The sequence below is a fragment of the Chaetura pelagica genome, unplaced genomic scaffold, assembly GCF_000747805.2.
Source record: "Chaetura pelagica isolate M959 unplaced genomic scaffold, ChaPel_1.0 scaffold543, whole genome shotgun sequence".
NCBI lineage: Eukaryota > Metazoa > Chordata > Aves > Apodiformes > Apodidae > Chaetura > Chaetura pelagica.
Window position 1 is genome coordinate 62,242 of NW_009952569.1, and position 14,973 is coordinate 77,214.

Consider the following 14,973-nt stretch of genomic DNA (forward strand, 5'->3'; position numbering starts at 1 on the left):
CTTATCACGGAAAAAGCCTCTGGAGCCCAGTTAAATTACTAAACTAATAAGGTACATCCTTTCGAACAAAGCATAATTAAACCTTGTGACTCTGTCAAAGGATACAGCAGCAGCTCTAAATACAATTGCTTCTGGCCTCAACATGACAGACTGGCAGTGAGCTTCACAGGCACAATTACAAATACATGAAATATCCCTCACTATGTAATGTGTAATGCTACAGCAGAGCAGATGCTAAGCATGCTTGAAAGAAAACGAAACCAAACCAAACCCTGCAGTTGTTTGGGCTTTATATGTATACATATAACACTGCACTGTATATGTAATGTATAAAAATACAGAAATATGTAACAGAAATGTTATTATCTATATAAATTTATATATATGATTAGTACTAATAACTAAAAACCTATGTTTGTAGATACACAATATATGAAAATTCTACTTCAGCAATTCTGAAATTGTTGTATAGTAACACCTAAATTTTAATTAGTTGAACAGAATTCTAAGAGCTGACAATTACAGCCTTTAATCAGTTGAAGACATTCTCCTGCTTGAGGAGGTTGCTTGAAAACAAGCAAGAATTGTTAAGTGGAATCTGAATCTAAAGAAATGCAAATTTGTGCATCATATTAAAAAAATTGCCTACTTGGAAAAACTTGCCAAAAGAAGTGGTAGTCTCCATCTCCTGACACATACAATCCAGATAAAGGACAAAAGTTTTCAAATGTAAGTTACTGGAGCTGAGTTGCCAGATCAATTTACAAATTATTTTCCTTATCTGGTCTAAAATCTGGATTGCTATACATTTCTTCATTTTAATCTGCAATTTTTTGTGCAAATATTTACTCTAATTTTGTATGAACATTGTTTTAGGCTGGTTGTACTCTATGATTAATAAAAGAGGAAATTCAAGAGACAGCAAATGTTTGCTAGACTCAACCCAACCAAAGGTTCAGCATGAACTCTTAGATCACTGCCCTGGAAATGACTGAAGCTGCCAAGTCTTTGCCTCTTTGATCTTCATCTAATTCTAATTGCTGATACACACACAAATGAGGGAAACATCTCAGCTATAATTATAAACATTCAGAATGGGTTGTATGCACAGAGTAAAACAGAAGTGCCCAAGAAATTCTGCACAAAAGGAATACAGTGAAGTTGAATGGTGAGAACCACTGAAGCCTTCTGGAAGGACAAGACATGAACAAGGTACACAGGCAGAAGCTGAGACAAACTCAAAGCAGGAAGACCAGTGTACAAGTCTGAAAGGAACTGCCCAGGCTGTTACAGTAAATGACTTTTATTTTTTAAAAAATGAAATAACCGTGAACATATTAACAGGCCTGCAGGTGGCACTACAGTACAGCTGGATATAAGGTAGATACATTTCCCCATGTACCCGGACAATGAAATCCATTGCATCGATGCTGACATTAGTAAATTCTGAATACAGTTCTATCAAGCAGGAACATTTTACTTAAAATAGTTCTGGACAAAGTTGACACTGAAAGTTAACTTTTCCTTCACTTTGGAAAGGATGTTTTCAGCTAGCACTGGTGTTGGATGAACTATTGCCTGCAGTCACCAGTGCAAGAGGAGATGTACAACATCTCCGTATGAGAACAGAGTTCATACTCCTTTATATTTCTCATTCTGAGGAAGCAGGGTGGTGTAGGGAGAGGGGGGGAAGATGGGTGAGGACTATGGGCAAGGGAGGTGGGGTGTCAAATTTCTATTCACTCTCCTTTGGCTGTTTTTGTGCTATTTTGGACTGCTTTCTAAAAATCACTTCTTGATTTTATTGAAAGGAAGACTAAATGTAATGCGCCCTTCCTTGAAAATGCAGGAACAGTTGTGGTACTTCAAAAATACTAAAAATATCTACTTTCATGAAATATTAACTGTTTCACTACAAACCTAGTTTTTCACTAAATACACAATTCTCCTATTTCTGGAGTCTCCTGGGGAAAAAAAGTGGGTTCTCCCTTTATTTCTGCGACTCTACAGTGTATAGAGAAACGGCTACAAGAAGGGGAGTGCAGAGAATAGCTTCATTCTTTTCCTTGGCCTGTATCTCACATGGGATGTTTGCTTACATTTCTGCAGTTGGGCTACTGTTGGTCACACTCCTTCAGCAGCTATCAACTAAGTCTGCAGTAGGACAACCCACCTCCAGCACATTACTTCTAACTTCGTGGAGACTAACTAGGCATGAGGAAAAAAAACCATCCACGCTCTTTATACCATTTCTAATCTTAATATGCAGGAACACCAAGTGGTTTCCACGTTCTTCCAATTTGCAAAAGGCCACAGGAAAGGGACATGGCACCTTTCATTAGAATCTGGAATTCTGCATGTGACAGTGCGACCTTCCATCAGACCTTCCGTGTTGAGGCAGCGTAGAAAACAGTGGCTGAAGAGTGTGTGTAATACTGACCACACCAGCTCTTAGTGAGAAGCCTCTGCTCCTGCAGAGGCAGTCTTGTGAAGTCCCTGTAAGTACTGTGAGCAAAAGGCTTAGTTCACAGGGCATTTGGAATCAGCAATTCCTACGATCTAGCTAGTTTGGATTCATGAGCTTTCAGTGTGCCAACAGCATCTTTCACTGCATGGTAGATAATGTTCTTCACCTGCAATAGGAAAAAAATATAAATCAACTTCTACAGACTAACCAGGAGAGTCTTTCATATCTACACAATCAACTTTGACAGCTGAATTCCTAACAGCTGACAAGTATACATCAAGTATATATTATCACTGCTTCAGGATGTCAACAGCACAAACTTTAACTGTCACACTTAGATGACAGAAATTTTAGACACCTGCACTAATTTATTAAATCATTTTCTGGTCACCCAACAGCTTATATTTACTCAAGTTATTTTTAGATAAAGTCTCTTTAGAGATAGGAGGAAATACAGTATGAAGTCACACATACAGTGTTATTTTGAAAATGCCCTTGTGGTCTGAGTCACAGATTCACATGAATCAACCCAAAAAGGAACCAGAAAATAATATGGTTTAATCCTATGTAAATTAAGACAATGCAACAAATCATCCTGTTGTCTTTGTATGGAGGTTAGAAATTCTTCTAATTTATGCATCTTCCAGAAGGGTAAGCAAGATCAGAGATGAAAAATCCACTAGTACTCATAGCAACCAAGCTCTGTCTTGTTTCTGACTTTTCTTGGGTGACATACTAGAGAACAGCTATATATTGAGTACTGCAGGAGCAGCCCTTCTACAGACCTCCACTCACCTTTGTTTTACATGAATGAAATCACTAATGCTGACAACAAAATTTGTAAACTAAACAGACACTAATTCTTCAGAAGCACACATAGGTGAAATAAAAAAAGTTCCTACGGTCTTCTCTCTGTAGGACTTATTTATTCTGTGCTTATTTACTACTTTAAGCAGTCAGATTTATTCATACCAAAACACATTTCATTTTCCTGCTTGAGACTAAGTTAGAATAATTTAGGTTGGAAAAGACTTTTAAGATCATTGAGTCCCACCATAAACCTAGCACTGCCAAGTCCACCACTAAACCATACCCCTGATTCAAACAAGCAAGCCTTCAGTTCCAGAGACGTTTTCCTTCAGGCAACAAAGAAACAAATACAAGTGTCCTTGGTCAAAAAAACATCTTTTCAAAACAAAGCACCACTTTTTCTTTTTACTAGGTAGACTTTTCTGCTGCTGTTTCACTGACATTCAAGATTCAGCCATTTAAAAACTTAATACCAACACATGCACTAGTGGGAAACTTCTCTGGAAAACCACAAGTTTATTACTAACTTTTCTTTACATAATACTGTAGGCATAGGTACATCTATTATTTTTTAAATATTTATCAAATGAGAACCTCCAATGTTGTGGAAAGTGTTTTTTTTCTTAAATAATTAGCCACACACTGATCATACTGAGCAAAGCTGGCAAAACACAGGATATGTCCAGCAACTGGTGTCACAACATGGTTACCTGCAGTTTATCCTCATGGTTTGTATGGGTGTTAGACAGGTGCCTGAACTCCTGGGTCAGTCGGAAGCAGTGCTTCACGTGTTCTGGAGATACAAAATCTTCTGCCACTTTAATGCAGCTGTACAAGTTATGGACCTAAGAAAACCCAAATCAAACGACAAATACATCAAGATTGAATGAACTGCATAAAACCCAAAGAAGACCACCACCCATGTATGTTAGGTTCTCCCACATTTACTTATCAGAAACAGGAACTTAAGCCTAATTGATTTCACACAGAATTGCATCTAATAGTAAAACCAGAACAAAATACAGGACATCTCACATTTGCTATCCTCTCAATCACACCAGTGTTCCCTAAAGCAAGTTCTCTACTGTTCTCCACATTTTTTTGGAATTCTGTTCCTTTGGCTGAAGTTTCCCTACCCAGAAACATTTTCTCACCATTCACCCTCATTATTTTTGTTCTTATTTCCATCACAGCACCATACACTAATTTAGGTATTCATATCATTTTTACTAATATAATGACTGAGATCCAATTGAAAAAGTTCCTGTAAGAAGTGCATACGTGAAAAAGGAATCTAGGTCAGCAATATTAAGAGTTATTTTGAAGCTGCAGTTCTGTTGTGCCTCCAGTTCAATTCTATTTCTCAATATGGCCTACAGTTGGCATACTTACCTGATGGGGAGCACCTGCAGGAATGAACACAGCATCTCCAAGGAACTGCACTATTGCCCAGCCCTGTACACCATACTCATCATAGAGCCGCTTACGTAAGGTCTGGTCCAAGTACCAACTTTGGTCATGAATGGGGTCATGATCTGGGGGATTTTCTTGGCCTTGCTCTTCTCCAACCTAGAGCCAAGATATAGGGTAGGAGGGAAATCATGATACAGCACCTTGATATTGCTGGCTTACAAAAGCCAAAAACCAAAACTATTGGAAATATCAAAAACCAAACTATTTCAAGGTAGGATATTACTGTAATTAAGCTCATTTAGGTCTTTACTAGTGACATGTGCATTAGGATGAAGATTCTAGACCAGGCTGAAAACCTGGGAACATAGGAACTATTGATGTCCTCAAACACAGGATTAGAATAGCTGTGCACTTATGTTGATAGCAATTTGCATCGTTCTGCTGCTGTAAGCAAGCTAATCAAGGAATCCTCTAGGCTTGAGCCTCCTCTGTAAGCAACATACCTTCCGGAGAAGTTCCCTTATCTTTTCAGCATCCTTGGCAGCATAAATGTGCCATAATGCTCCAGGTTTTTCTCTTCCTTCATGGATTCGCTGCTTTGTTACATCGTCAGCATCTCCCTCATCAATTGTTTTCAGAACCTCTGAAAGGGGAATCCACATAAAAGCAGTATGACTACAAAGCTGCTGATTTTTGACACAGAAGAGGACGGAACATTGTGAGCTGCTAAGGCTGGTCACACTGCAACTGCTGCATCACAAGGTGCCCTTGCCAAGCACATCAAGCTTCATCTTAACAAAACTCAGGAAATGTGTTAACTGACAGCTAATCACAAAGGTCAGTCATTAATTCAAACTGAGCTAACTAGAATTTTTCAAATACAAGAAGAAAGCATAACTAACCACCTTTTCTCCTCCTTTCTTCAGGGAGATACCTAATTTACCCAAACTCTGCTGCTTCCATCGTTGGAAACTAATGAAGCATTACTGCACTTTAAATATACACTGCAGATGCAGCAAACAGCCGTGCACATTTGGGTTATATCTCATAAGCACGACAAACTTAAACAATAAAACATCAAGTCTTCTTTCTCACACACACAATTGATTTTTAATGAGCAGGAAACAGCTTTCCTCAAACATTACCATCATCATGGGTCCCTTCCCCAATGGGAATCCCAACATACACCATGACATTAACAGCATCAGACACATCCAAGTGCAGGTTTGTGGTACCAACTCGTCTGTCTTCTGCAGTAATTAAGCCTATAAGAGTGTAAAATAAAATTAAATTCTGTTAAGGCTTTTATAGAAATAACCTGCCTGAATGATCTTTCTAGAATGCTAACTTTACACAGCAATGAGAGCAGAAACCAGGATCAAAGGGCAGCTAGAGTAATTATTTTTCATGTGATGCGTGTGGTAAGTAAAAAGTTTACTGATGACTAGTATTTTTATTTTACAGGAAATATAAGTAGTCAATATAGTTCACACAAGTAACGAGAAGAAAAGTATTCTAAAACCAAAACCTGAACTTGTACTTTATAACAATTTCAGTCTTAAGAGGAAAACAAAATCCAGTTCAAGCAGTGAAACATGGTGACATTTTTTTCTCACACATTGTCTTGTCTGTGGTCTGTGTTGTTAGACATGGATGAAGAAAACTAAAACACAAACATGCAGACTAAAGCGCCCAGAAGCTGGCTGATTTTCCTCTCAGATGTATCAGTTGGACTCAAAAAATATATTAACTTCTTTTTGAACCCTCTATCGGTATTATGCCTATTATATGTATTAAATAATAACTTAGCTATGTCCAACTCTTGGAATTCACAAGGCAAAAAGGGCTCATCAGACAGAGAGGACTAGCACAGGGACAGATCACAGGGCAAGTTTAAAAAAATGACAGTGTGCTCTAGGATAAGCACTGAGTTTTGATTAATGCCACAGCCTTACATATGCCCTTACTATAATAAAGAGTATATACAATAGAGCCACAAAAGTCAGCATCTGCAGAACTGCTCTCACATACCATAAGCATTGTACATTTTGGGACCCAAGTCAGGACGGACAAAGTAGCTTGGCAGTCTAGAAGCCAAATTCAGTCTGCCATCCCTCTTGGTATATTCAGGAAGAGGAAGATTTTCCATCAAGTCCTCAAATCTAGAGAGCGAAAAGAAAAAAAAAGTCATGTTTTCCTCCTCCGGTGCCTACAGAAGTCCTGTGGGCATTGATACCGAGATTTACTTACCTTGTAGGCATCATATCTCTAAAGTCCTCCCCTGGAGGCCAATCCTTTAGCTTTAGCACCATTGGCTGACCATCTTCTGACCTAAGCCGCTCTGCAAGAAAGAAATCAGGATTTCTTCATGTAGTACCTTTTTACCACAGTCCATTACCTTGTTCAAGCTGTAAGTCTTTTGTACCAAGACCTCTTGTATTCCCTGATTTTCCTTTGGGTTTCCAAGCATTATCACTATATGACCAAGCAACAGTTTAACAATTTTATGTATACCTCATTACCTTAGCAGAAATTTGACAGTTTTAGAAAAGCTTTTATTCCCCTTTGAAAACAAGCCTTTCCAAAGCATTCTGCCTTATAACTTTGACCAAAGTCTAAGAGTTTTACCTTCCATTTCAAGAGGAGTGGTACCTCTGTAAAATTAGTAACTGACTCTGGTTCATGCTCTGAATTCAACCCTAACCTCAGTATAAAGCAAGAAACCATGGTACATCACACCCAAAAAAGCTAAATGGTAGGTGGTTACTGATGAAGGCAGCCTTTAGCTTTTTAAATTCTTATTTGCTGGTAGCACTCAAATTAGCAGGGTGCTAAATTCAAGCATTTGTTCTTCACGTCAAGAGGTGAACATGAGTCCTGACGAGTACCAGAGGGAGCTGGCAGCACAGGACAGTGTCACACACAGCAGTGGATGCACAACAGCACAGACTGCATCAGCAGCTGCTTTGCCTCACACATTAGAATGGCTAAGAGGGTGTATCTGGAATTGGTGTATGCAGCAGCTTAGTAGACTCAGTATGACATATATAAAAAAACAAACTCTTTTAGCCAGATTCTTCACCACTGTACATTAAGCCATCCATTGGAAAACACGACAAACTGCAGTCTGACACCTTCACACCCCCTCTTCCCCTCATCCTTTCCACTTCCTACCTTACCAAGGACTGTCAGCCAAACAAAAAGCAACTGATCTTACTCAGACCTAGCAGAGAACCAAAACAGAAACCATGAATCCAAGAAACTAGGACTTGAAGACCTGTGAATCACATCTGTGTTATATATCAAGAGGCTACAGAAACAGCCTTAGTTTGCAACATAAAAAATTATTTTATTGAAATGAAAAGGAATTAAGAACTACAAATATGCAAACCAAAGTGGCCAACCTAAAGAAAACAAATTTTTATGAGCTATGGATTTTAGAGGAGCAATTGAACTGAAAAGCTCAAGGACCTGAATTTAAAGATGTTTCAGAACTTCCCATATTCAAGATTTTGAACTCCTCAGGAATCTTTGATCCAAATAAGAAGAAACTGGTAGGAAGGCTACCCAAAGAGACCTAAGTGAAGAGCTACTTGGAGGAAAACATACAATTCTGACAAATTACACAAAACTGGACAAAACCCAGAAAACATCTGATCAGCAAAGAAAAGCAAGTCAAAGGATGCAAACAAAAAATTAGACCTGCCAAAAGCCCACTTAGAAGTAAAAAATATTAAAAGTAAACAGCAAAATATTAAAATTAACTAAAATAAAGTAGATTAACCAAGGGATTATATCAATACCACCTCCAAATTCAGTGGCTGTTCTACATCTCTTCAATAACCTCCTTGGGTGAGGCAGGGGGCAGAGGGGACCCAGCCACATATCTCAGAAATCTGAAACTTGAAATAACATTTCTCAAAGATAACTGGACCCATACAAATTTACTATTTTCATGAATTACCCTAGCACAAAAGGGAAGAATTTGTGGAGTTTCCCAATTATCATTAATACATAGAAAGACCACAATGCTATATAGCCTTCTAGGCCATTTATGTCTGAGAAACATTTATGTCTGAGAAACAGAAATAGTACAAAATACAAGACTCTGTACTTGGAACCATATCAAAACAAGTCAAAAGTTGGGAGCTCTTTGATAGGAAAATGAGTAGGAAAGGGAATATTCTTGGTCTACAATTTCTCACTTGTTTGCTGCTGAACAAACATTCCATTAAGTCATGCAATAGTTCACAATTTCTGCCTGTGCACATAGCAAGAAATACAGAGAATGTTTTAAACGACACTAAACTCAGCAACATTGCAATGAACCATTACAACACTAACATCTATAAGATGTTAGGCAAGACCACGCTGATCTAGCTCTATATAATATAAAATGCAGCACTCTGCTTTTCAGAGGCTCTTTAATTTGACCAGTTATATCCTCAGGAATACTAACTGGTTAGCTTCCACATCCACACTTGACAGGTTTTCTCAAAGAATCACTCAAGCATTAGGTAATGTGTTACCACATGAGGTACACATACAGCATTGCTATTCATAATACACAAACAGGTACTCGTGCTCACAGATGATCCACTATAAAAATAATCTGCAATGTCAAGTTTACTTAGTTGATGTATTCCACCAAGTCTGAGTTTTAGCACCAAAAGCCTCAGTCTGTTCTAGCTCTGCAAGGTCCCTTTAGTTTTACAGTAAACATTGATTTTGGAAGGAGAGTAAGGATAGTCAAATCACTTACTGTCTTACTAATGGCAACGCTTAATTTCACTGAAGAAAGTTAAAAAAGCAGTTGTTTCCAATGACATGGATTATCTTTTGACACATGAAAGTAACACATACCAACACACTGTAGGACAGACAATGTTTTCTTGGGCATCCCTTCCCTAATCTTCACCAAGCACATTATAGGGTGCACTACTACTAAGGAGCAATGGCTTCTTTGGATGAGACTGACAGCAATTTGGAGTTGTTGTTGTTTGGTTTTTTTTACCTTTTTTTTTCTTTTTTTTTGAGAAAATAGGTGGAAAAGGAGGAGTTGAAGGTAGCAAGACAGACTGCTCAGTTAAATTAGTCAGCCATAGATATTACTTACTAGATATTATCTCAAAGCCATCCCAGAAGTCACGCACTTTCACGTCTGAAATTATGGCACAGTTCCTGCAGTTCACCAAATCTACATCTTGATCTCCAAATTCCAGGCTGAAAGCTTCTGGTTTCCAAAGCTCTGACTTCAACTTCTTATGGACACCAGATACCAGCACGGGCTGAGAATACAAAGATGAATGCTTACTCCACCATAACCAAATTTCTCACACATGCAGCCAAACTTTCTTAAGAGCTGAGACTCCTAGCTACCATCATACAAAAGACACCACAAGTCTGTTTTCATCCATATCTGGTTTATGTGCATCAAGCAAGCAACCAGAGACAAAGCAAACTTCAGTTCCAGGCCATGTTCTGTTACTTTGGAAGTAGTAGTATTAGACTTACTAAGCCAAGTGTATTAGCTCAAGGTGTTAGCAGCAGGGGTGGGCTCTGAGAGATGAGGCTGGAAGCTGCCCTGTGCTGAACACAGATGGTTCCACCTGGCTCCAACAGACCCATCACTGGCCAAAGCTGAGCCCATAATTGATGCTGGTGGCACCTCTGTGACAATAAAGGTAAAAAATGCTCTGCAGCAGCAGGGGGAAGGAGAGGGGTTGCAAGTGAGAGAAATAACTCTGCAGACGCCAAGGTCAGGGAAGAAGGAGGGGAATGAGGTGCTCCAGAGATTCCACTGCAGCCTCTGGAAGAGACCATGGTGACAGCAGGTTGCCCCCCTGCAGCCTGTGGAGGACCTGGATGGAGCAGATATCCACAATGGATGGAGCAGCCAGTGGGAGACCCCACACTGCAGCAGGGGGACATGCCCTGAAGGAAGCTTCAACCAAAGTAGAGCCCATGCTGGAGCAGGCTCACGGTAGAAGCTGTGGCCCTTGGAGAGAAGCCCATGCAGGAGCAAGTTCTCTGCCAGAAACCGTGGCCTGTTGGGGACCCATACGGGAGCCGCCTATTCCTGAAGGACTGCAGCACATGGAGAGGGCCCACGCTGGAGCAGTTTATGCAGGATGCTATCCTGTGGGAGGGACTCCATGCTGGAGCAGGGAAAAAGCACAAGGAGGAAGGATCAGAAGAGAGAAAGTGTCGTCAACTGATCCCAACTCCCATTATTTCCCCATCCCCCCTGGGCCACTCTCGGGGGCGAGGAGGGAGAAGAGTCCAGGACAAAGGAGTAAAGTTGAGCCCTTAAGAACAAGAAGGGGTGTGTGGGGTGTAAGGTTTTTGTAGCTTTGTCTTTGTTCCCCACCATCCTACTCTATTTTTAACTGGCAATAAATTACTTTTTTAGAAGTTGACACTGTTTTACCCATGATAGCAACTGCCAAGTGACCCTCCTTATGTTTACTGGAACCCACAAACTTTTCCACCTTATTTTCTCCCCCTGTCCTCCTTAGAAGGAGGGGTGAGAACACAGCTGGGTAGGGGCCTGGCAGCCATCCAACACAGTGAATACCGAGTCCCCCTACGTCCCCTTTTTGTAAGCACAAATGCAACTTCCACTAGAAACAGCATTTGTAGTGAAGCCTTCTAATATGAAATGTTCATATTCTGATACAATTTTTTAATTACTATTTCACTCATTCTTCCTGTATAGTCATGGATCATCATTAATTCAGTAGCACAAAACCAAGTAGTGGAAAAGTGGCTGTTCACTTGGAAAAGGAGTTTTAGGACGTTTACGCTAAGCTTGAATATACATTCTGCACCAAGATTTGAGTAGCCTCTCCCTATAAATGATCAAGGCATTTGCTCACCTAATGTTACTAGGAAAACGTGTACCAGACAATCCTCCAAACACTGGCAAAGACCTTGTCTGTTCCCCTCACCCTGCCATCTTTAGAGAGAGTTAGCAGACGAGAGAAAAGGAAAAGAGGGTCTGAAGTGAATTTGCACATGGACTATCCCAGCTGAAGAACTCTTGGTTCAGTAACTGCTACCTATGTTCAAATGCCTATGCAAATGTGAATCAATTCCAAGCTGTGCCCTACACATTAACAATGACTGAAGGTGAATCTTGGGTTTATTCACATTAAAAGCTCAGTAAAATCCTGAGAAGCACAGATGTCCCTAAATGTTCTAGGGGTATCAGCATATTAATAGGCAAGCAAGTCCAAAGTTACCTGCTCAGCAACACTCCAGTATATAACCACTACTTCACCTGGGTTGCCCAATGGCCTCTAACAGGACTAGTACCCATTAAATCCTCATCCTTCTTGTGCTGAGTAGGCCAGAACTGGACACAGAACTACAGCTGTGGTCTCCACCAGTGCCAAGGGTTAGGATCACCTCCCTTGACCTGCTGACAATGCTTTTCTTAATGCAGCCTGAAATACCAGTGCCCTTCTTAGTTGTGAGGATACATTCTTGGATCATGGTCACCACCAAGACCCCAAGGTCCTTCCAGGCAAAGATACTTTCCAGATGGCCACCCCCCAGCATGTACTGCTGCACGGTGTTACTCATCCTGAGGTGCAGGACCTTACATGTTCCCTTGCTGAACACCAAGAGATTCCTCTCGGTCCAATACCCCAGCCTGTCCAGGTCCCTCTGAATAGCAGCAGAGCCACCTGGTTTGTCAGCCATTCTTCTCAGTTTTTTATTGTCTGTAATCTTGCTGAGGGTCTATGAATTCTATCTCATCTAGATCATTAATGAGGCTATTAAATAATTCTCAACGCAATACAAAGGCCCTAGGGTACACCACTAGTGACTGGCTCCAGCTAGACTTGGTGCTACTGATCACATCCCTCTGACCGTAGCATTTCAGTCAGTTTTAAATCCAGCACACTGTCCACCTATCCAGTCTGTACTTCATCAGTTAGCCTGATGACATTATGACCGTGTCAAAAACCTTAATAAAGCTGAAATTAAAAACATTCAGTGCTCTCCCCTCATCCACCAAGCCAGTCATCTCATCACAGAAGGCTATGACACAGGTTAAGCAGGATTTAACCAGCATTCCTGAGCCCCTCTTCTCTTCAAGACTATATTCCATGGGCTTCTTCCAAGCACGTATCTGAAAAGGTCGAAGTCTGCTCTCCTGAAGCCCAGGCTTGTGATCTTGCTTTTTTGCTTTGCCCCCTCCTCCCAGGAGCTTGAACTGAACCTCATCATCTGACAGTCTAGCAAAAGCTGTCCCTTACCTTCACATCAAAAACCATTTCTTCCTTGCCTGTAAGCATGAGGTCCAGCACAGCTCCCTTCCCTAGTTGGCTCCTTTATCAGCTGTGTCAGAACATTGTCCTCAATGTGCTTCAGAAAACATTCGTGAGTGTTTGTGACCTGTTGTGGTTGTTCCTCCAGCAGCTATCAGGGTGGCCCTGTGAGGCCCAGGAAATGTGAACATTGAGATTGCACCAGTTGGCTGGAGAAGGCCTTATTACTCCTTGATCAAATGGTCTGTAGCAGATAATCACCACAACATTGCTCAGATTAGTCTGCTCGCTAATCCTGGTCTGTAGGCTCTCCACTGGCTCAGGATCTCTTCCTAGGCAGTTTCATGCATCCCAGCTGCTCCCTCACAAACAGCTATGGTCTCTCATCACCTGCCTCCCTGTCCTGTCATTCCTGAACTCTCCTTTCTGAGGAAGCCTGTACCTATCTTTGCCACACTAGAGTTACATGAGCTATCCCACCCCTTCTCCATCATACCAGTGAGATTGTGGCTGTGCAGCTGCACACCAATTCTTCCTGGTGTTCCCTGTGCTGTATGTATTAGTGCACAGACACTTCAGAAAGGCTGAATTTCTGATGCTGATTTTCCGGAAACAGTATGAGCTTTCCTCACAGTGCTGCAATGTACACAGTTCCTTCCTCAGGTACACATGCCTGAGGTGGACATCTTTCATCCCTGTTTCCTTGAATATGAAATTTCTCCTGTTCACATCACTTCACACTGCTTGTCAACCCAATCAGCTAATTCCTTTCTTGATTACTGGTCACACCTTTCCTCCCTTGTAATTCCTGATGTATAGCTCTCCTAATCAGGTTGGTGAGCCTGTTGGCAAAGATGCTTTTAGTACAACTGAGATGGATCCCATCTCTTCCAAGCAGTCCTCAATCCTCAAAGAGGTTCCCATGAACATAAAACCCAAAGCCTTGTTGTCAAAACCAGCTGTGCAAACAACAGCTGACATGCAGAATCAGTCCATCCCTCTACCCCTCACCAGCAGGATTAAGAAAAACACTCAGGCCCCATGGCCTTGACCACTACTCCCAGAGCCACACAGTCACTCTTGGTATTGTCCAGGTCTCCCTGCTAGTACTGTTTGTGCCCACATGGAAGAGCAACAGAGGGTACATGTCTGAGGGACAGACAAGCTGTGGCATGCTTTCCACCATGTCCCAAATGTGAGGCCCTGACAAGCAGCAAACCTCCCTAAGTCGACAGAGCAGATACACTGATCCCCAGATTAAGTATATTCTGTGATCCCTGCAGGAATTGCAACATTAAGAAAATAGAAAGGCTTTTAACAATATTCTACAAAAAACTAGGGATCATGGATAAGGAGTAAAATGACAGGACCTTTCACAGGATGAGCAAAAACTGCTGCTAAGTAGACTTTAAGCTGATGGATAAACTAGTTATATTCAGTCTAGGAAATGACAAATTTTGATCCTGTGTTCTCTTGACCACTTGAACAGATACCCAAAAAAAAAAAAAAAAAGGGGTGGGGGGACAGGGGAGGACCAAACAAAAAAAGGCAAAAAAACCCCAAACCCAAACCAAAAACCTACTTAACCTAATAGAATCCTTTCAGCTATTAAGCAGAGAATTTCCCAAGAAAGAAAATGCTCTCTCTAGGAAGAACACAGCTAGGGTTGCTAGATAAAAGAACAGTGGACCTAGTTGGTGATATTTCCTGCCAGATCTGCTCTCAGACAAATAAAAACCTCCAACACCACCCTTAATCTTCAGTATGTCAAAAAAGAGAAATTCCAGTATGAAAATTAAGAAAATAACATTGCTGTTGGATAAGAATCCTGACAGTATCCTCAGATGAGCAACAACCACGCTCAGGAGAGCAAAATGTTCCTGATCAGCTTCAGAAAGAACTCATGCTACAGTCTCCCAGTAACTTCTGGGGGGGTAAGGCAGAGCTTAACTTATTTCTGACAATTTCTAAAACAAAGGAGTTGAAAAATGTTGCTCTTACTGC

At 40.9% G+C, this 14,973-nt stretch overlaps 1 protein-coding gene across 1 annotated transcript in view; it reads right to left on the minus strand.

Annotated features, from left to right (window-relative positions):
- Positions 1–1,287: 1,287 nt before the first annotated feature.
- Positions 1,288–14,973, minus strand: part of KDM3B (lysine (K)-specific demethylase 3B) — a 33,131-nt gene continuing 19,445 nt past the window's right edge. Inside the window, exons 16-23 of the mRNA XM_009993477.1 lie at positions 9,807–9,978; positions 6,941–7,031; positions 6,722–6,852; positions 5,836–5,955; positions 5,194–5,333; positions 4,670–4,846; positions 3,988–4,122; positions 1,288–2,633 (exon numbers count right to left, since the gene is read on the minus strand). Coding sequence (XP_009991779.1) covers positions 2,553–2,633; positions 3,988–4,122; positions 4,670–4,846; positions 5,194–5,333; positions 5,836–5,955; positions 6,722–6,852; positions 6,941–7,031; positions 9,807–9,978 — 1,047 coding nt within the window. The 3' untranslated portion in view covers positions 1,288–2,552. The remainder of the gene's footprint in view (positions 2,634–3,987; positions 4,123–4,669; positions 4,847–5,193; positions 5,334–5,835; positions 5,956–6,721; positions 6,853–6,940; positions 7,032–9,806; positions 9,979–14,973) is intronic.